This window comes from Thunnus thynnus, chromosome 12, assembly GCF_963924715.1.
Source record: "Thunnus thynnus chromosome 12, fThuThy2.1, whole genome shotgun sequence".
Classification (NCBI taxonomy): Eukaryota; Metazoa; Chordata; class Actinopteri; order Scombriformes; family Scombridae; genus Thunnus; species Thunnus thynnus.
In genome coordinates, this window is record NC_089528.1 from 22,968,220 (window position 1) to 22,990,234 (window position 22,015).

General features: G+C 39.2%; 1 protein-coding gene across 2 annotated transcripts in view; it reads left to right on the top strand.

Moving 5' to 3' along the window:
- Window positions 1-22,015, top strand: part of LOC137194466 (collagen alpha-1(XI) chain-like) — an 89,167-nt gene that overhangs the window by 53,171 nt on the left and 13,981 nt on the right. For both annotated transcript variants that reach the window (XM_067606378.1, XM_067606377.1), the window contains 16 exons: window positions 366-419; window positions 916-1,023; window positions 1,828-1,917; window positions 4,628-4,681; window positions 8,457-8,564; window positions 8,652-8,759; window positions 9,410-9,463; window positions 9,995-10,048; window positions 13,955-14,062; window positions 16,894-16,947; window positions 17,491-17,544; window positions 17,669-17,722; window positions 18,005-18,058; window positions 21,208-21,315; window positions 21,491-21,544; window positions 21,727-21,780. In XM_067606378.1, coding sequence (XP_067462479.1) covers window positions 366-419; window positions 916-1,023; window positions 1,828-1,917; window positions 4,628-4,681; window positions 8,457-8,564; window positions 8,652-8,759; window positions 9,410-9,463; window positions 9,995-10,048; window positions 13,955-14,062; window positions 16,894-16,947; window positions 17,491-17,544; window positions 17,669-17,722; window positions 18,005-18,058; window positions 21,208-21,315; window positions 21,491-21,544; window positions 21,727-21,780 — 1,170 coding nt within the window. The remainder of the gene's footprint in view (window positions 1-365; window positions 420-915; window positions 1,024-1,827; window positions 1,918-4,627; window positions 4,682-8,456; window positions 8,565-8,651; window positions 8,760-9,409; window positions 9,464-9,994; window positions 10,049-13,954; window positions 14,063-16,893; window positions 16,948-17,490; window positions 17,545-17,668; window positions 17,723-18,004; window positions 18,059-21,207; window positions 21,316-21,490; window positions 21,545-21,726; window positions 21,781-22,015) is intronic.

A 22,015-nucleotide genomic window follows, 5' to 3' on the forward strand; every position in this document is an offset into this window, starting at 1 on the left:
CTGTTCACCATGTGTGTAATTTTCTTAAGTCAAGTGCCATCATCTTGATGCAAGTGCAGTTATCTGCCCTATCAAGTAAGGCATTCATTTGTAGAAAATATCTAATTTGTTTAAAATTATTGAAGGCTGAGTTTGAGACCAAATGAGGTGTAAAGATGTCAATGTTTTTTTGCAGTGTACAACCAGAAGACCATAGACTGCTCTATATAACTGAAACTGTTACTATGCTGATATTAACAACTTACACTGTAATATAGTTCCCACTGATTTTCTACACCCTTACACACAGCAAAAGTAGACAGTGTTGTACGTACTATATAATCCTCCTTTTGTACAGTTAACAATAACTCTTTTTTCCCCTTCAGGGCTTCCAAGGAAAGACAGGACCTCCAGGACCTGGAGGGGTGGTTGGACCACAGGTAGATGTGCATTACACTTCACTGTTATGGTTAGGTTCCATCTCCCCCAATTGTGCACACATCTTGTGTCTATTGTTGGGGGCTTGAAACTAAAATCATGAGACACTGAAATTGAAGTATGCAGCTGTAACAACAGATGAATCTTGAAAAACAATACCCATATGCACAGATTGTAATCAAGAGGCATAAAATTTTTTGAAAAGCTTTAGAATTTTTGATGGCTTCAGTGAGATCTCCTGTCTTTAGAGAGTAATGAAGCGTGGGCTGAAAATAAATTATTCCATCTCATTAAGGCTCCCATTCAGCAATGAAAAACAGGAAAAGTAGATAAAAAGGTAAAAAGTATTTGTTAACCAGTGCTGTTTCAAATCTGAGGAATCTGAATCATAAAGTCCTATCGTCCTAAAGTACCACTTCTGTTACAATATTAAATCTCTTAGTCAGTGGAAGTTTTTATGGTACATTCACCTTAATGTGTCCTTGTTGTCCCTGTCAGGGTCCAACTGGAGAGACGGGACCCAGTGGAGAGCGTGGGCATCCAGGCTCTCCTGGTCCACCTGGTGAGCAAGGTTTACCTGGAGCTGCTGGAAAAGAAGGTGGAAAGGTAAACAAGCATTTTTCATAGCCTTTGTATGCTGCAAAATGAAAGGGCACAAGTTATGAGTATTAACATGTATTATGCTGAATTAGTTCCTGGCCTCTTTGTTTTTGCATGACTTTGAGTCATGGCTGAAGTTGCATGCAGTTAAATTATAATGGAAGTAATAACATCTTAAGTCAGATAAAGGTCTTTGCTGCTATAAAGAGTGTGTTTCTGTTTAAGTGTCATCTAATAGAAATGTGAGTTGTTCTTTTCACAAACACTTCTTATGAGCTTTTTAAGATTTTATGCAGTTTACTTCTGCTGTAATAAAACAGCACTCTTATTGTTAAAAATGAATGGTTTTAAAAGATTAAAGATTGAACATATTTTTGTAGAAGAGCTGGTCAGGGGGTCTTGGTTTTGCAGTTTTAAAGTCTGGAATGTCGGTGAGATAGTGTTAAAGGAAAACTACAGTGATATAATACAGCGGTACAGCAATTACAAACTAAACATGGTGCCTTTGTTTAATATCTGGTGTATTCCCGTCTTTATTATTCCTTTGATGGTTGTTTGTTAAAAAAATGGCACATAACTTCTTTTTCGCCACTTCTGAATCAATTGCTGCTCCCACATAATAAGGTCTAATTTAGGCTTTTATCAAACAGATCAATCACTGTAATTGTTTTTCTTCTCTTTCCTTTGTTGTTTTCAAAGATTCAGCTTTGGTCATTGTTTTCACCTAAAGCAATTCTATGTTTAATGATTACCTGATGATATATCAGATGTCACATAAGTGGATGTTATTTTTTCTCTCTCTCTCTGTAGGGTGATCCAGGTCCCCAGGGTCCTGGTGGAAAGCCAGGGCCTCAAGGCCTGAGGGGCTTCCAGGGGGCAAGAGGTCTTCCAGGGGCCATGGTAACACACAGACCACCCACACATTAACACTCACATGTGCACATAAAAATGTGTCATCCCACATCCTGAGCACACACTCTGTTGAATTTAGCTCCAAACCCCAATTACCAGGCTAACTACCTGCTGTTAAACCAAATGTCAGCCTTGGCAGCGGACCTCACTAAAAGGTGTAGAGTTGGCTTACAGAGAAGTAATAGAAAGGACTGAGCCAGAAACAATATTAATGTACTTCATCATCATTTATTACAGCAAGGTTGTGTCCAATCTGCATGGATGACACCTTTATGTAAACATTTGGACATATTTAGTTAAATGATACTGAGATGTTAAAGTGCATCTGATAAAAACAGTGTGGCCAGCTGTCAAATTTAGCTGGAAAGCAGCTGTATTCTTTGTGTTTAAGAGACATTAAAATACACAGACTACTGTATGCCTAGAGATATTTTATACTTTTCTTATGATCAATAAATCCTATTAAAAGGCCCAAACCAACAATGAACTGATCCTGCTAACAATTATTGTCTGTGTATCGTAAACCTGATATAGCTTATTCTTCTGTAACATAGACTTACACATCAGTCGAAAGCACATCAGTGAGCCACCCGGTAGCACTGGGTGACATGACATGTTCCTTCATTACCATGAACATGGACACCAGTAGCAGGAAGAAGCATTCAGGTCCTTTACTTAAATAAAAGCAGCAAAGAGAGAAAGACTAAAGCATTTGATTTGTTTACAATAAGCAACATCTCATCCTTTGATTCTGGATTTAGAGCTGCACTAGTGGCAGATCCTTTTTCTTTAAGGAGTTCTTGTTGTTTTCAATGGAAGAATGAGTCAATGTCCTCTGATTCTGATTAAAACCCAAACTTTGGGAGTACATTACATCACATCAAGGCCTGCTGAGTAACCCAAATTAATTCTCAAAAGACGTGGGTGTAGGTGAGAATAAGTTCAAGGTGAGAGAGGATCGCTGTTAGAGGCTGACTGAGGATCAGCTTGAGGGACTGTGGCTGAAGCTCATTTCAAGGCTGACCATTAAGAGAGCGCATGACAGCACAGCCCAGACTTATTGCCACCGTTATGTTTGTCTCATATGTGCAGAGGGATGGCTTTTACTTCATAAGAGCAGCACATATACACACAAACACACACATACATACACACAGTACACAAGCAAACAGCCTCCCACTCTTGTCTTAAAGTGATCCTTTCCAGTCACACACAGAGACAAACATTCATGTACATGTACACCCTTTGTATAAGCAAGAACATAAAAGTTAATCTCATTCTGTTTGCTTAGAGAGCGCAGGCACACAGAGGCACACAGAGGCACACATTGTGCGAGCAAACACACACAAAATGTTGGGTTGCACATTTGTTTTTTTGGGGTTTTTTTGGATAGGCATGCTCTCATAGAGCGCACACACACACATAGACACACTGTCCTCCCATTTCTCTGTCTTGAGTAAAGGCAAAGTAGCAATATACGAGCCAATAAATATCTTTTTGTGTGTCCGGCAAGAAAGATCCTTCCAGCTTTCTATATGCAGTGTGGTAAAATGCGGAGGCTGGGGAGGTGGAGAGCCTGCTTGGCAGCTTCTGCAACCCCCTGGCTCTGTTGGAGCCTGTAAATTAGTTATTATAATGAAAGTCTTTACTGCCTCTGGTGAACTGTGTTTTCCATATGCAGTCTCAGCCTCTCCTGGTGCTATGATTCAGCACAGGCATTGCCATTCAAGGGCTGGGATCTCAAGGCGATGACAGATGTCCAGAAATAGATAGACTATACCTGAACTCCTTGGCCTTGTCATTCCTTCACTTTTTCATATTGTTTGAAGATCATTTAATGACTCCTTTTGCATCAATAATATAAATATGCCTACATAACAGGCTATTCATAATTCATTAAGTAATAGCCAATATTTCTCTGGTAGAGTTGAACTGCTGCCTAAGTAAATGTTTTGGTATCTTGCTCCTTCATGAATGAGTATTTCTGTGCACCATCCGTCGTTATCATTTCTTTTCTGAGTTTGGTGATTTTAGACAAATCCCACCACTGAACTCCCGCCTACTCAGCTCATTCACAGGATGCAGCTGGGATAGTCTGATTGCTTAAAGAGCCACCTACAACCATGATTTTGTGACATCACAACTACTTTTTGAAGCCAATTATGATTTAATATACTAGATTAGACTAGAATATTACTACTAGTAAGTGAGAATATATGTGTTTTTATAAGGAAGATGAAGCTGCTGCCTCTGTAAATTGGGTGCTTATTACATGTAGATATTGAATGTAATTAAATGAATAATTAAGCATGTTTGCTCTATGCTTTCATGTACATAGAATAATACAGTAAATGTGGCAGATGCAATACACAGTAGATTCAGAAAATTTAACTTAAGAGTCAAAACAAAGAAGTGGACCAACTTGACACCATTACTAATATACAAAAACAGATATTAGCACTGCTTGATAGAATACTGTATATGCATCACATTTCTTTCCCAAATCACTAGTTATTGTATGCCTTTCTTTTCTAAGCCTTCTCATACACAGGTATACACACACACACACGCACACACATACACGCACACAGTAACATTTAAAGGCCTATTTGACAGCTGTGATTACTGCTCTTTCAATGGCATTGAACGGCGGCCCGCAGTGAACAAGATCTAACCCTCTCTTCTCCTCTGCTTTCAGGGTCCAGCTGGCTTAAAGGGAGGAGAAGGGCCTCAGGGTCCCCCTGGCCCCATCGTAAGTAGCCCGTTACTATGGTTACCCCATCTCTCCTGCCACAGAGATTGCAGTGAAAAGTGACTTGTGCTTTTGGAGAATGGAGTTGCACATGCTGTGCGCAGCTCCACTCTCCAGTCATTCAGCAGCACACACAATGCAAACTGCAGTGTAAGGGATGGTAGAGTAGTATAACTGAACAATAATAATAATAATAATAATAATAATAATAATACACAAAATAATATTTTATTCAGTATGAATTAATCAGAAATGTTTGCAAAAGATGACATATAAAGAAAAATCTCTTCTATGGTAACCTTTGCAACCCCATTTATTAATTAAGGTTAAGATTTCTATACACTTATTTCAGCCTTACTTTTCATTTTGTTTGGATTTATGTTTCCATGTGTGAAGATAGTGAATATGCAGATTTATAATCACACATTTCTTCTAAATGAAATCCTCTCTTAAACTGAGATTTACTGAATTTGGTGTTGTTCCACTGTTGTATTGCTCAGCAGAAGATGAACATTTCAATTTTGTAATGATGTTTAAAATAAGGAGCTTATGAATGTGTGTCTCAGTGTTGGAAAAAGCAATATGCAGCTTGATTTATGATGTTTTTGGAGCAGCCAAGAGAAATTCTTAGGTATGAAGTTAACAAGAGAGCTGAACAACATCAGTTTGAAGCATGGCTTAATCATTGCTTAATTGCCTAATTGAACAACAACTAGTTTCATTCCAGTAACAAGATTGGTCTGCGATGTTTTCCACTCACATTTAGTGGGTGCTATAGCAACTGTTGTGGCAGAGAAGGAGGAAGTTTGTGAGTTGTTTTCACTTTCACAAAAAAAAAAAGTATGAGCACCACTTTAAGGGAAACTTTTTAGTTAATTGATATCACACGTAATACATTTAGGATGTTTTTCTCTGTGATTATGGGTACTTGTGTCGCATCTCCTGCATCACTGATTCACCTTTAACCACACTAAAGGACATCCTCTTCAATATTATAGCTGCATTCATATACTGTACTGTGTCAAATCGACTTCCTCTGGCATAGTTTGGGACCCTAAAAGGGAGCAGGAGTGGCAGGGTAATCCATAAATAAGTGGGACAATTTTTTCTTCCCTTTGTCTCTGAGCCTCTCAGTTAGCGATATATGCAATGAAAAGCCTCAGGAGCTCCAGCGGTGAATCTGTACAGAAAGCTGACTGACAGGCAGCTTTGAACTGTCTGACATTTTGTTCAAGCGTTAAACGCGGGCTCCCGATAATTGCCCCTGCTCACCAGCGACAGAGCAACACCAGATTAGATGACAGCGGATATGCAGAGCACGGATGAAAAGATGATGAAAGCAAGAAGAAGGGGCATTCTCTGAATGAGTGAAACCATTTCCACTGCGAAATGAGATAGTTTTCTTAAATTGGCTTGAAAGTGAGTCATTGGCTGAAAACATGTGATAGACCATTTTGGTAGTGTTTGAAAAACTCCTTGAAAAAGAGACCGGTGTGCAATGCCCACGCACACAAGAGATCTGATATTTTCCTCCATCGATTTCCTGCCAGAGATTGAGCTGCTGTTGTGCTGTGGGAAAGTCTGTGAGTGCTGTATGTGTGTATTGCTGTTTCATGTGTGTGTTTGGAAGAGGCAAGCCAAAAAGAACAGCACAGAGAAAAAAAAAAAACAAAAACAGAAAGGATGAATGCGACGAGTTGAGTCACAAACTTTGGATGTGTGTCTGAATGTTTTTGTGTTGAAGTTTTGATTTCTAGCCAGAGAGTCATATGTGGGAGAAAAACATGGATGAAATGAAAGGGAGGGAAACAGAGAGAAAGAATGTGATGTTATGAGTCAAAGAAACGTGTGTGAGTGTGTATGTGTGTGAGTGTTCATGTGTGTGTGTGTGTGTGTGTGTGTCCTGGCGGGCAGGTTGGCAGGCTTTGGATGACAGTTTGGAGCTGTGTGTGTCACAGGCAATGTCTGTCATGAAATGGGCCAGGCATATGAGTGCCAGGTGGCAGCTCACATCAGCAGCTGAATCAGTGTGTGTGTGTGTGTGTGTGTGTGTGTGTGTGTGTGCATCAGGGTGAATCTTTGGCTTGTACACATACATGTGTTTTATTCGAAAGCAGCCTGAGACCTTCCCTGGGTAGGAGGATGCTGTAATGACCTGCTGATCAAAGATGTAATCACAGATTAAGTGATTTGGGCCACCTACACAGCGATGAGCATCCACCTGGGCACAGTAAAGAGCATAATAATAAGACACACTCGTGTGGGAAGAATGGCAAGACCTTGCATAAGGTCTTGGCAGAGGAAAGTCCCTGAAAGCAGCTGAGTCCTATTATTACTATTGCTAGATAAGAGCTTGCTCATCACCACAGGTGCTCTCATCATTGAAGCTGACAGCAGGGTCAAAATACTTATTGTTAACAGTTTATAATTCATTTAAGTTAAGCCATAGGTTACATGATTATCTCCACCAGGCATAAGCATTTGGTCGTGTGTGTTCTTGTGTCTGTGTGTCCATGAGTCTGTGTGTATCTGTCTGCAGTTAATCTTTCATACTACTGGACCCAACAGCCTAATATTTGTTGTGCACATTTATGACTGCATGCTCAAGGACCTCTCACAGTTGTGGTGTTTAACAATCTCTTTATGAGCCTATAGTAAAACTTGGACTTCTGTGTTTTCATCAGTCCTTGCCATTTTATGATATACATTACGACATTGCAAAATTCTTTCCCGGCAATTGGCTAGGCTAAAAACAAGTCTGCTGCTGGCCTCATTTTGACCTCTGTTGTGGGTCAAAACTGACATCTATCGAAAAGTTTGGTCTCATCTTGAACCAGAGCATCTGCGGATTAATTCCATTCCCAGTATGTTATGATCCACTAAAGTTAGGCATGATATGAGATGAATCAATCCCATTTTTGTTATCTTCGCCGCCATCTTGACTGTAAGAGAGCCAAGAGGCTCAATTGAGTGAGATTCAACTGTTCTTTGTTTGGGAGGAGAGAGGGAGGAAGGGAGGGGTTTTATCTTGTGTGGTGTGTTACAACAAAATGTTCTAAATAAATAACAATGTTTATACTTAGAAGTTTGGACTTATCGTCCTGTTTATTGTTTCCTTATTAAGTTTCTACAGTTAGGCAAACCCAGGGTGTTCGGTCACAATAAAATTACACTATTCTATGCATCTTCAAGAAAACTGAGACTCTACTATACAAAAACTTTAAAAACTATGGATACATTTATATAAAACTTACACACTTGGCAGAGATCTGCACTCTACTGAGTGCACTCGTCTTGTTATAGCCCCTTAAAGCAGTTAAATAAAAAACATGTCAAAATAAAAACCAAATTAAAATCATATTCTAAATATTCTAATGTGCTCATTGCTAAAGACATTAGACCTCAGTAAATTATGTCTTTGTATAGAGAGAAATATTTCTGGTTGCCTGGGCACATAAAATAAACGTGAAGGTCTTTGTATTTTTCTGTGGAAATTGGTAAAAAAAAAATGAAAACAATGAGACTATCCATTCAACCGTATTAAGGATACTTCACATTAAAGTGACTATAGTTTCTTAAACAAGTATTCCTTGAGAATTTCTTGATTAGGGCGATCTTTCTAATGAACTCAGATTTTAAAAGAAAAGATTTTTATTAAGTTAATTCAAGCACACTCTCTGTGGCTGTCACACATTTTTCTGTAAAAAAATTGACTTTTCTGGTTAGTACCACATAATGCAGCAATGACTAATAGGTCTTTGTTCATTGGTGACAGGGTTCTCCTGGAGAAAGAGGTGCTGCCGGCCCTGGTGGTCCCATTGGTCTGACAGGACGCAATGGCCCCCAAGGACCACCCGGCCCTGCTGGAGAAAAGGGAGCTCCTGTGAGTATCGTAAAGTTTGAGGAAAAGAATGATTTGATTGCCAGTGAAGCAACACTTCCTGATGACTGTGATCCGTGTTGTGTTTAGGGAGAGAAAGGTCCCATGGGTCCCGCAGGCCGTGATGGCATTCAAGGTCCTGTTGGTCTTCCTGGCCCCGCTGGTCCTCAGGGTCCCCCTGGAGAGGACGGTGACAAGGTGGGTAAATCTATCTAAATATCTACCTCAGAGAATGAAATACTGTTCAAACACAACAAAAGCATGCATAATACTGCATTTGGTCTTTAGTATTTCTGTACTATCATTGTAATCACTTATGACAGACCACTGCTATTTCAGGCTGCTGCATTGTTGTCACAAAAAAACATGTATTCCAATGTCATACAAACAGGCATGTCATAATAATCAGTATATATATATATATATATATAGAAAACACAGTATTTAAAACATATAAACAAACAAGGTTCTTTTTCAGTTACTGGCTACTTGGCCTCAAGCCTGCAATGACAGAAGATATTATTAGTGGTACAGTGGATTGTTGCACTCAGTAAACTAAATAAGTACACACTGGGTGCATTAAAACATTACAACACCTCTCCGATCTCAGTCATGTCTCCTATCACACCATTTTGTCAATCATAGTGCCGATGGGGATAGACAGGGAGCCAATCAATTAATAGCAAACACCCGCCCAAGGTCCTTTTGGGCCAATCAAATTAGAATCTCTTGAGAAATATTTACTGCTCAATCGTGGCAAATGTGACACTTTAAGATATTGGACTTTGACTAAATGTTTTAAGATGGAGATGAGAGATGTGAGCTCTGCTGTATGTATTGCACCACAGGGAGAGGTTGGCGGACCTGGACAGAAGGGAAGCAAAGGAGACAAGGGTGAACTTGTAAGTCTTTGTTTTCTTTCTCTGTTACTTCAAATGTATCTCTTTTTGCATAAGGAAATGGGTTTTACATAATTATCCTTACAAATTAAGCAAAGAACACTGAATTCTCAAATTAACTGAATAAATCAAAGAACACAGGTTATTTGTTGGCATTGACTCATCTAAGGTTATCTTGCCCTTAACAATCTGCTGAATATAAAATATTAACTGAAGTGTTGTTATGTTTCTTAAATGATTACCTAGTTTTTAATAAAAATGTCTGTTCTCTATATTGTCTATAACATTTATATTTCAATGGACTTTGGTTTCAGTCATCACAGACATAATTGGGTCAATGTGAAATAATTGAATTAAATATTGCAACGTATTTTCCTTGCCTATATAAATGGCATTCCTCCATTTAGACAGCCTGTATGAGGATGCCTCAGCATGCGATTGATTTCATTAACTTCTATTGTTCCCTCGTGTAAATGGAAACTGCAGGTATTTCTTGTCTCAGACTGCATATCTCTTTGTTCCCTGTACTTTCAGGGTCCACCAGGCCCAAGCGGTCTTCAGGGTGTGGTCGGAGCTCCTGGTCCAGCTGTGAGTATCACTTCCTCTGGCCATCCTTGACGTATAATCATACACTCTCAGCCCACTTTTATTAATGGTTGTTATATTGAGGAATAAAACATGAAATGAAAAGAGTCCCGCAAATGACCCCCTTGTACACCAATATTTCCTCCAACTATTATTTCACCTTTTTAAAAAGGTATCCAACATTGATTTGTCGGATATTGAATTCTAAAAAATTCTGTTTTCAACATTTCAGATGCCTTAAATTGTGTGTGTTCTCCTAATGTTAGCTGGCCCCTGGTTACCTGGTTAACATTGTTGTGGGTCAGAACAATGAAATAACAAACCAAGTTTGAAATATTTACACCAATTCAAGACCTCATTAAGACAGTGATTCTTCAAAACAGAAATTGGAAAAGGACCGAAAGTGTGTGGGAAGATCTTTATATCATAAATGTCTGGTTCTACAGACTGCCACCTGTTATCCAATAGTTTCCAACCATGTTCCATTAAGAGAAATGTGTACTCGATGCAGATTTTCACTGATTTATTTTTACTTCACCCTGTCTGGCAAATGGTGTGATAATCAGTTAAATGAGCTAGATTGGAAGACTTGGCTCTTAATGGTGCACAGTTGGAGACAACGAGATACCCTGATTTAAGAAAACATTTTATTCCCCAGATTGACAGAAATGAAATACTTCCTCCAGCCAGGTCAGGGACAAATTATGCAAGTAGTATTACTTTATAGTGCCGCCTCTGCAGTCCAAATACCTTTGGCTGCAGTCCCCATTCATCTTAAAATCCCCATCCTTTTATCATTGTAATGTTACACAAATTTTATTTTAATTGCGACTTTTACTTGAGGCAACATATTCGTATTAGGGGACCCCACAATGAGTTATGTCATCACAGCTGTTAACACCCTGTTCTTTAGTGGACAGTTTTTTAACAACCAGCCATGAGTTACATGACTATTACAAAAAAATCAATTAGTGCAATTAAGAGTTTGTATTGCATTGCCATTCACATATAGGATTAAACTTGTGACCCTCCAGTTTCAAAACTGTCTCACAACCCACAATAATATGCCGACTCACCAATCATTTCCATGTCTTACCTCATATGGCACCAGACATAGCTGAAAATACTGCCTTGTATGCTACGGACCAGCCTCTACTCATCCATCTCATTAACACAACAGGAAAAGTCCTGTTTCTACAATAGCTGATGGCCTGAGGGCAACTAACAGCTCATTGCTGTAAATTATCAGGCCTTAACAACCATTCTAGCAAAAATTCAGCATCTGCAGGGCTCCGTGGGGGCTAGAATAGACCTGGTGAGACGGATTGCCGTGAGCAGGTAGTGCACCCAAGCTGAATAACAAATTATTTAACAGTTGTTTGTCCTGGTGAGTCAGTCTGCTCATGTGTATTCATACCTTCATAACAGAGTTCTGAGTCATGCTGTGTAGTTTCAACATTGTCTGCTTTCTCTTTATTATTGAACGTCCTAATGCTGTTATCAATTTTGACTATATCTACCCCACCTCTAAATGCAGGAAAATTGCTGGTGTTTGTAGGGGAAATGAATGATCCAATTTCCTTTTCAACTAAGGCTTAACGATGTTTACAACAGCTCAGTCACCAGTGCTATTGTCTTCAAGATGCAAACTGTTGGAATGAAACACTCTATAGCAGCACTATTGAGCTTCATCAGGATGTGGTACACATCCCCTCTACAAGTCAAATATGTTTTTGTGTTTAGTAATATCTAATAAGAAGACCGTGTTGTTGGAGAAGAACTTTTTAAAATATGAAATCTGGCAAAGAAAAATCCTGAAATTGCCACTTACATTTGTTTAGTGGTCAATCTGAACAAAATACACTTCAGGTGACTTATAACTTACACCTGCCTGTGTGGTGCCTTAAGACTTCTCTCATCTCCATAGGTACAATAAAATACAAGTGCCTTTGCTAAATCTCTTATCTCATTCAGTTACATCAGCTATATGTATATTTCAGATGGGCCCATACAAAAATTCTCAAGTCTCAAACTAAAGACTCACAGTTGTTTATAGCACATTTAGTGCTCTACATTGACTTATAATGATTAAATGAATAGTTTAACATTTTAGGAAATACACATATTTGCTTTTTTGCCAAGCGTTGGATGAGAAAATCAATACCACTCTCATGCCTGTACAGTAAATATGCAGCTACAGCCAGCAGCAGATTAGCTTAGCTTAGCACAAAGACTAGACACAGGAGAAACAGTAAAAAGGTCAATCCATGTACCTGGAGTCTTGTTATTACTGTGAGGTTGCCAGACAAGCAGCAAAGACTCCAGGAAGTTACAGCACCTAGCCAAGAAATAGATCAGCACATAACCTTACCTGAAACCACAATGTGTGACACTACACGTTTTGTACAGGTACTAGTTGGTAGGCTTTTTTTTTTCCTTGAGAGAAAGTCAGGATAGCTATTTCTTCCTGTGTCCACTCTTTGTGCTAAGCAAAGCTAAATTGCCGCTGGCTGTAGTTTCATATTTACCATACGGACATTAGGGTGGTATCAATTTTCTCTTGACAAGACAGGAAATAAGCATATTTCCTAACAGAGTTTCCAAAAACTGTTCCTTTAAAGCCCTGACAGAAGCTTTTTTCTATAGAGAACTTCAGCATGAGTTGAATGCACACATTTTTGCAATTGCTTCTCTCTTAGAGATTTATTTCAGTATTTCAGAATATGTGAAAATTTTTAGAATAAGGTCGGTCATTTCTGGAGATTATAGTCTTACATTCTGAGCATTTACTTTGGATGACAAATTATGCGGGAGCTAAATTCAAGCACTCTACATCAAATCACATCACTGATTCTGATTTCCCAAAGCAGCAGTTTGGGCATTCAGATTTGTGACTTTTTTTTACGTATAAGTCCTTCTAAACTTTAGCCCACCTTGTCAAAGAGTCTTCAGTCCAAATCTGTACTCACGCTACCTGTAATCACCTAACATTTCCCTCTAAACTGTTTTGCATTTAGTACGAGCGCCCGAGGCTGCCTTCATGTCCCAGGGCTTAGCCAGAGCTCCACAAGCACTTTCAAGTGCTGACATGCGTTTGAACTGAAAACTCACAGTTTGTCAGCACTTCACTGCTTCCCTGTAGTCTCCCCTTTCTATCCTCTGTTGCCCTGTGCACATCTGACTTCACAGATGAAGTCAGCATCTTTCACATACACTGTTTACCATAACCCTGTGGCTATACTGTACTGTAGCTTATGTTTCCAGATGAGAAGCTTTGGTAGACAGGCTGCTATTTTCCCGGGTAGCCCAGCAGTATGTGGCTCAGTGGCTAAAACTGTTGCTCCGTGATAAAAATGGATGTAATCTCACCCTTGATCCTTTTCGGTTTTTAGTTTAAATGTCTTCCATAAATTTTTCCTCTGAATGCTCAAAGTGCTGTCCCATTCAAAAGACTTTCACATCGACTCTGAACTCTGTTATCACTACACAGTGAAATGTGCCAAAACTCTAAATGGCCTGTGAATGTCTGCTTATGAGTTAGCCTTGAAATACATTGTTGACCTATTCAGGGTGCATGCTGGGAAAAGCTCCAGCCCCTCATGACCCTGAGCGCAAATATGTGGGTGTAGTGAATTGATGGATGGATGAATTGCCATAAAATGACCTTCAGAAAAAGCTTTAAGGTAACCGTCCATCCTAATCTGTGTTTGAATATGGGCATCGACCCACCGTCTACCATATGAGCCTGGATATACTCCATAACCTTGAAAAGGATTAAGAGGGTAAAGAAATCCCATAAGAGAAAATCCACGTAGATATGAATGTTTGTGGACAAGCGTTCACTGAAGCTCCGGTTAATGGGGATCAGAATGAAGATGTTTGGATTTAATGAACTTTGACCTCCCACAGGGTAGCGACGGTGAGCCTGGACCAAGAGGACAGCAGGGTATGTTTGGCCAGAAAGGAGATGAAGGACCCAGAGGATTCCCTGGTCTACCAGGACCCATAGGACTGCAGGTAAGTTTATACCAAATCTGCACACACACACACACTTTGCACAGATGCCTACAGATGCACGTGTTGATTCTCTTTCTTCCATTCTCTGAACACATGACAATCTGATCATGTTGAACGCAGCCTCATAGGTATACACATCACTTTTCCTCTGTCAAAGCCAGCCGGAGCAGAATTAGTTCCTCCACACCCCTTAAAACGACAACATTTCATCTCTCCTTTCATCATTTACATTACATCAAAACAGAACATAATTTATTAATGCAGCCTCAGCTCCTAATAACACTTTGTATTGCTCCTGGGCAAATAATGCTTTTTTCCCCTCAAGGACTTTTCCTTAGCATAGACAGTGCTAAAAATCCATCACCATTGCTAACATTTTGCATTTGGCATTTTGCCGTGGTGTTAATGGTTGGGGGAGACTGCCATTGGTTTTCCACTCAGAGTACATCATTATCATGCAGTAAACCTCTCCCCTGCAGTGCTCCCAGGTCTAAATAAGAGACCAGCTGCTTTGGTAGCCTGTATTTGTGTAGGTATTTTCATCCATCTATAGTACATATGCATTTATCCTTTGCAAATATGTCACATAATACACATATTACAATACACATATGCATTTAGAGCAGATGGGCACCTCTGAATCAGTCAGGCAGTCAGTGATTTGTTCAAGGCTGCTTGGACACATGACTGGACAAAATTGCTTTATGTAATATTTTATTGATAAATGACCAGCAGTTTTATTTTCCTCCTTATCACACATTGGTCTGCAGCTATTTATCTTATTTTTAATTTTTATTGGTTAATCAATTCATGCAAACGTTTTTCTTGAAATCATGCACAGAGAATAGCAAGCATTTTTCTCATTTAAATGTGATTGTGCATCTCTGAAAGAAGAAATAACATATTCTTCATCTTACAAATGAAAAGTTTAAATGATAATTTATACAATTATTCAGTGCACTAATGGGATTCAATGATGCAACCTTTCTTGTTCTGGTATGACCAGCAGCTTATGGTGGCTTATATTTGCTAATGTTAGCAAAGTTTAGGTAGAATTTTCTGTGTAACTGACATTACTGAGTCAGTTCACTGACTTGATGACCCCTTCTTGTGCTACTTCTATGCTATGTTTTAGTATTTACAGTGCTATTATTGTTGGCGTTCAGTAGGAGTTACAACATACTAATCGTATGTTTGTATGTTTGTTTTTACCAGATCTTTGGCATAAAGAAAATTTGTCCAATAAGGATGTAACACTAAGATTAAGTCTAAGCTTTTCTACTATCGCTCTCTACTTTGCTCTATTCAACCTTCTTTGATTCAAAACTGCAACAGAGTGAAAGAGGAGCAAAAGGGCAAAGCATTGGATCATTTAGGCCAATAAGCTGAAGTTGAAGAAACTTGCTTTGGTGGCAATGAATAAAGAAACGGCACACTTTAGAATATCTCAAAGTCAATTATCCAAGGACTCACTGAGGATGAAATTAGCGTGAAGCCCCGCTGGTCAATAGGGCCAGATAACGTTGTTATTAAGTGCAATTGGCTTTTAATTGGGCATAATGCACTCCATCTCCACTCTTTTAATTATGTTTGGCTAAGCTGCCCTTCAATAGATGGCAGCAGTCACTGCGAGCTCAGCTCTTCAATGCAATTATCTGTAGCATTAATGATTTTTGACTATGGGGAATGAATGGCTTCGGTTTGAAAGTCTCCCATCATTTGGGGCTGTGTTTGCCGTAGAATATTGGAGTCCTCACTGAGTGGATGAATTCCTCCGATTAAGAGGTTAAGATGTGGACATAGAGGAGAGTAAATGTCAGATTTGATTACACCAGAGTGCCCTTATAGTTCAAGTCTAGTGTGGAAAGGTAGAGGGAAATGCCTAATCATAAGTAAACATTTATTGATTTGCTCAGATATGTGTGCCGAAGAGTAGTTGTGTGTGTTTATGTGCCATATGTTAATGCTATTCATAATACACCTCTTCTTTACAGCCTTCTAATCCATTAGATTTTACAAACAAGCCTAACAAGCTCATCATTCATCAAGAGCCTGTCATATCCAAACATTATTTATGACAAAAGTTGCTTTATTTTCCATTCTTACTACCCTCATGCTTAAGTCCCAGACAGAATCTGTTATAAATTAGCCTTCTCTGCCTTTGCAAAGGTACAGTAAATCAATGAAATGGGCTGAAACTACACATATGTGATTGCAATGATCGATATTCGTGTCATTTTGGCTTTACGGTAACTTATCATTACCGCCGCTTTCCACCCACCTATTGATTATGCATGCTCCATCATCCAAGTTTAACTAACACAACAAATAATAACGGCAATTATGCAGATAGACAATAAGCAACAATAGTGAGTGAGAGCTCCTTCATTTTCATTGCAGATAGACCTTCCCAAGTTGTATTCAGACTGTTTTAGTCAAGCATGATTGAATCCCAGAACTGGATAATACGCACTGCCTGCGCTGTCCCCTTTGTTTCCACTTTACGGTGGACGTAGATGGATGGAGCTTCCATCCTGTAATTTACACAGGCTGATTATACCCAAGCCTCCCATACCCTTTAATTACAATAGGCATCCTTTTTGACTAATTGTGTGTTTACACTCAGGGGTTCTGGTTGTATTAATGCATTCTCCATCACATCACATCCTAAAGCCCACTATTCAATACACATCATCCGAAAGTACCTGTTAATGAGCAGCAAAAATGTATTAATGCTCCTGTCAGTATATTTTCTAATGCGCAGTTTTGTCTCATGTGGTGCCTCACATGACCTTTTTCTTTGTTCTAAAGAATATTTGCCTTCTTCCTAGGGTTTGCCCGGCCCTCCTGGTGAGAAGGGAGAGAATGGAGATGTCGGAGCAATGGTGAGCTCTCTCTGTGACTTTTCTGTGTTACAGTGATTCACATTGTTTTCACGTACAAGCCAGTGAGGTGGGAAATTGTGCTGATTGTTCTGAAGTTTTAGCTGGTGGTTTAGTTTGGCAACTCCACCAGCCACTTGGCAGATGTATTTGAAGTGTTTGGATGATTTATTGACACAAACATTTTAGCTAGTGAAACCTTTTTTTGTTTTTTCTACACTAATTCAGAAAATTTTCACTATAGTTAGACTACAACAAAAGTGTTCTCAATATAGCACTTAGAGGCGAGTTCAATAGTTGGCAGAAATGAGTATTACGTCCAAATTTTGTATGGGGGACTGATTTTCTTACCTCCCATATGATCAAACATATTCTGTGTTGTACTGTCATACACAGGTGAAATCAACATGATAGCAGTTGGTGAATATTTACAATGTATTTTTTATAGTTAAAAGTGCATCGTTCATTTAATTTGCTCCCAGCTACGTGTTAAAAAAGCATGTAACACTGCACTATACTGAACATAACTTCTATGTCTGTCGACAGGGTCCACCTGGTCCTGCTGGCCCCAGAGGTCCTCAGGGTTCTAGTGGAGCCAATGTAAGTGTAATTGTTTGTTTTCAGTCTTTTCTGTTTGACAAGGCTTCAGTATTGCTCAGTATGGTCAGCATTACATTTTTTGATTGGATAGTCCCTAACTGATGACTCTGTGATTTGTCTACAGGGAGCTCAAGGTCCTCCAGGTGGTATTGGTGCAATGGGAGGCGTTGGTGAGAAGGTACACATCCATATCATTTTGTACATACTTGATAAGTTCTTTCATCTTCCAAAAATACTTCAATTCCTTTTCTTTGGTATGTTTTGTCCCAGAAGTAGTTTCTCTGTCTGCCTCTGAGGGACACTATAATTTTGTACTACTACATATAGCTTTAAAAGGTTTGTGTATTTTAAATGAAAGTAGAAGATACATTGCAAACCAGAATCAGAGTTGGGGTTTGTTTACTATCAGTATGATAATCTATATTTTCATATATTAATCTACATTTTCACTGTCATACAGGGAGAAAATGGTGAGGCTGGCAACCCAGGACCACCGGGAGAGCCTGGTATCGGAGTAAGTACAGTAACATGCCAGATCAAATTTCAGATTGCATTTTTATTCAGAAAAACAAAAGCACTGACCATTCATACATGTGTAAACCATGTATGAATATACATAGCAAGTAGCATGAACACAAACCAGCAGTGTATACTTGTGTGCTATTCATCCTTTGGTTAACTGTGACTGTTTAAACTTTGCCTCCATATTACTGTAGGCTGATGTGTAGCAATGCTAGCAACCTGAGGGCTTGTCAGCAGATAATTAGCTCAGTTGCATTTGGACACCCTCACTGCGGTGGTGTCATTAATCTAACCTCCTGTACTGTGTTGCTGCAAGAGCAAAAGTCATAATATTCTATGAGTTATTTTGTGTGATAAAGTATCACAACAGCATGCAGTTTGTTTACAGTAACATTTTGTCATTTGACATTTCAGAAATATGTTTTGACAGGCAGTTCCCTTTTTCATAACTCATTTAACACTGATTCACATGGACATCACCTGCACTGATCCACATCAGTTTCATAATGCAGCATACTGTGTTTGCCCACAATAACCTCATTGATGTTTACTTTTAAATGGTATAAATCAAGATAAAGTATTCACAGTAGGCATGCTGATGTTGAATATCTCAGATCAGAGCAGTGCCATCAATTCAGGCTAAGTAGTAGACATTGGATGTGTAGACCAGGGAGGCCTCACCATAGTTATGGGTACAGACCAGTCACCCTCCTTGAGTCTGAGTCCATCAGGTTGTATTGACGTATCCGTCTGCTGCCGTGTATCTGTTTACAGTGACAGATAGACCTGGTGTTGCACGTCACATCGAGGTCAATTTCAGAGGTGCTGTGCTGGCATCGACTAGTGAGGTTCTCTGCTCTAATGGGCCAACTAACGAGGCTCTGCTTGTAATTATGCTTCAACTGCTCTGAGTCATAGCCAACACTTTTAAGACACTATTTCTGCTATTACTAGAGTTCAAATGATGTTGTAATGATGAGTTTTAGTGTAATAATTTAATGGAACAAAATATGAATTTAAAAAGAAACCCAGTTCAGTTCAGTTCAGTCACTTTATTATCCCAGATGGGAAACTTGATTTGCAGTCAGGGGCACAAGATAAAAAAAAAAAAACAGCTCAAGTACAAAACCAAAAACAAAAGTACAAAAACAAAAAGTACAAAAATGTTTCCTGTGCATACAATATACAGAACACAATAATACAACAAAACAATCTCTAAAATACTAAATTACATGTGCAAATTTAGCAGGATTATTGCACGGGAAGTAAAGGAGTTTTTACTCCTATTGCACTTGAACTGGGGAACTCTAAATCTACAGCCTGAGGGAAGAGTTTCAAACTCAAAGTGAAGGGGGTGGTTTGTGCAGTCTAATAAAGACCTGGCCTCTCAGAGAACTTGCTGGTCAAAGATTGTCAGCCACAATCACAATATAGCTCAGGTGGTTTTTGTCCTTGATGTTCAGGTTACCATACCAACAGATTCAATAAATGACTTGTAAAACAAAGACATCATTTTCCTATCTACATTATAAGAATTTAACTTCCTAAGGAATTACAAAAGTTGCTGTCCCTTCTTACAGACGACATCAAAACTGACATCAAACTCGAGGTTTTTATCAGTGACTGTTCCATGATATTTATAATTTTCTACAAATTCGATGCCAATTCCTTTGATGAAGGTCTGAGATAGTGGGTGGGATGATTTCCTTTTAAAATCAATGACCATATCCTTGGTCTTTGTGGCATTTAATTGGAGAAAGTTCTCATCACACCATTTGACAAATTCATCTACCACTGGCCCATGCTCAGATTCATCTTTATGGAGCAGGCTGATGAATTTCAGGATATGCCAGTCCCCATGATGACTTCTACAGTCACTGGTGTAAAGAAAGTACAGCAAAGGGGACAGGACACAGCCCTAAGTACAGCCAGTGGAAGAGGAGCGTCGTTCTGACAGAAAGCCATTCGCTCTCACCCTCTGAGACCCTTATGTTAAAAAATCTACAATCCAGCCCACAAAATTTACATCAAGATTAAAATAAATCAGCAATTTCCTAGCTAAAACATGTGGCTGGATAGTATTAAAATCAGATGAGAAATCCAAAAATATGGGTACACCTAGAAGGTCCCTGTCCTCATGCCAGGTGTTTATACAGTCAGCTCTTTAGGGGTTCCGCTTTTAGCTACCGAGACAACAATGAGCTCCTTCCATAACTCTTCAACCCTTTGCTGCTCTAGAGACATCATAAATATATAACAGAACACTTCACATAGCTGTTCTGAGCAATACTCAAGCAGTCTTCCTGTGATACAATCTGTCCCAGGGCTCTTTTTTGTCTTATTTTTCTGAAATACTGCTTTAACATCATGAGCATCAATCATCTGGTTTGACTTCGTAGGACTCTTTGCATATTTCCCTAAGTTCATCTGCAAAGTCATGGGTATCAAATCCTAACTAAAAATGTATTTAGTGCTTCAGCTAGGTCTTTGTTGCTATCATAGACTGTAATGCTAACTGGCTTGTTTTCAGTTTTTTGCTGGCCTGTCAATTTCCTTGTTCCGTCCTGCGCTGTCTTCAAATTGTTGCTGCTTAATTTTCCTCTAACTTATTTTATATTGGAACTTGGCCCTCTTAATTTCCATTCCGATCTCTGTCCCTGACTTTCTTTTTTCTGTCTCATTACCTTTAAGGAAGGTCCTATGTTTTCTATCTAGCACATTTTACAGGGATTTAAGTAACCCATGGCTTGTAATTAGGGTACACTTTTAACAAGCTTCTTAGGAATGACAGTATCTTCACAAAATGTGATATAACTGCATACAGTCTCAGTGAGTTCATCAATGTCTGAGGCAGAGTCCTTAAACATAGACCAATCAGTATAATCAAAGCATCCTGTAATCTAGAAACCCGAGAGCAAATTATCTGTTAACTACTGTTGAAGCTCAATTCTTGTTTCTTTTTTCTGCTGTCAGAGCCCTGTTTAGAGGTCTTAGAGCCCATTTGGTGTACATTTTGATGCCCGTTGGAGTGACAGATTTGACAACACATTTGTCTTGTGTCTTAGTTTAGCATGCTATTGTCAGAGTGTCATGGATTGCCCTTATGTGGTGTTGACAAGTCTGTGATTCATTTTTCCCCAGGGCCCAAGAGGAGAGACTGGTGAGAAGGGAGAAACCGGCCCACCAGGAGCTGCTGGACCCCCCGGTGGCCGTGGACCCCCTGGAGATGATGGTCCCAAGGGTAACCCTGTATGTCAGCTCCACCGACACACACAGCCATGACTTATGCATTATTAGAGCTGTCAGCAACAGCATCACTGTGTCATATTTCTCAGTCGAGCTGTCTGCTACCAGAGCTGTTGTTGACGTGATGTCAAATATCTGAGTCAAGCTCAGTCGTCTCGGTGTCTCAATCTCTCTGCAGGGTCCTGTCGGCTTCCCAGGAGACCCTGGTCCTCCCGGTGAGCCTGGTGCTGCTGTAAGTGCAACATTTATCTTTCAATCAACCTGATGTTGTGATATCATATTTAGGTTATTATATCATTGATGAAAACTTAACATTTTTTTCATGTGTCACTCTTGATTTTCCCATTTTGCATAGAAGTATTACTTGCATATTTTGAATTAAGTTGAATGTTTCCATTTGTGTATTTTGTTTAGGGTCTTGACGGTTTACCAGGTGACAAAGGAGATGATGGAGAAGCGGGTCAACCTGTAAGTCTCACATCATCTGAATTGTGAAAGTGAACAAATGAAGAATATCAGCTAGTCACATTCTGCTACTAAGAACAATTTCCCATTAACAATAATGTAGGAGAATAGAGCAGGTGTCCCACCTTAATGTAAATATAACCTGAGAATGTATTTTGTATTAAAAACACTTTGTAGTTTACTATACATTTTAATTTCAGTGCTGTCAAAATGGATAATGCTTACAATGAAGCAACAA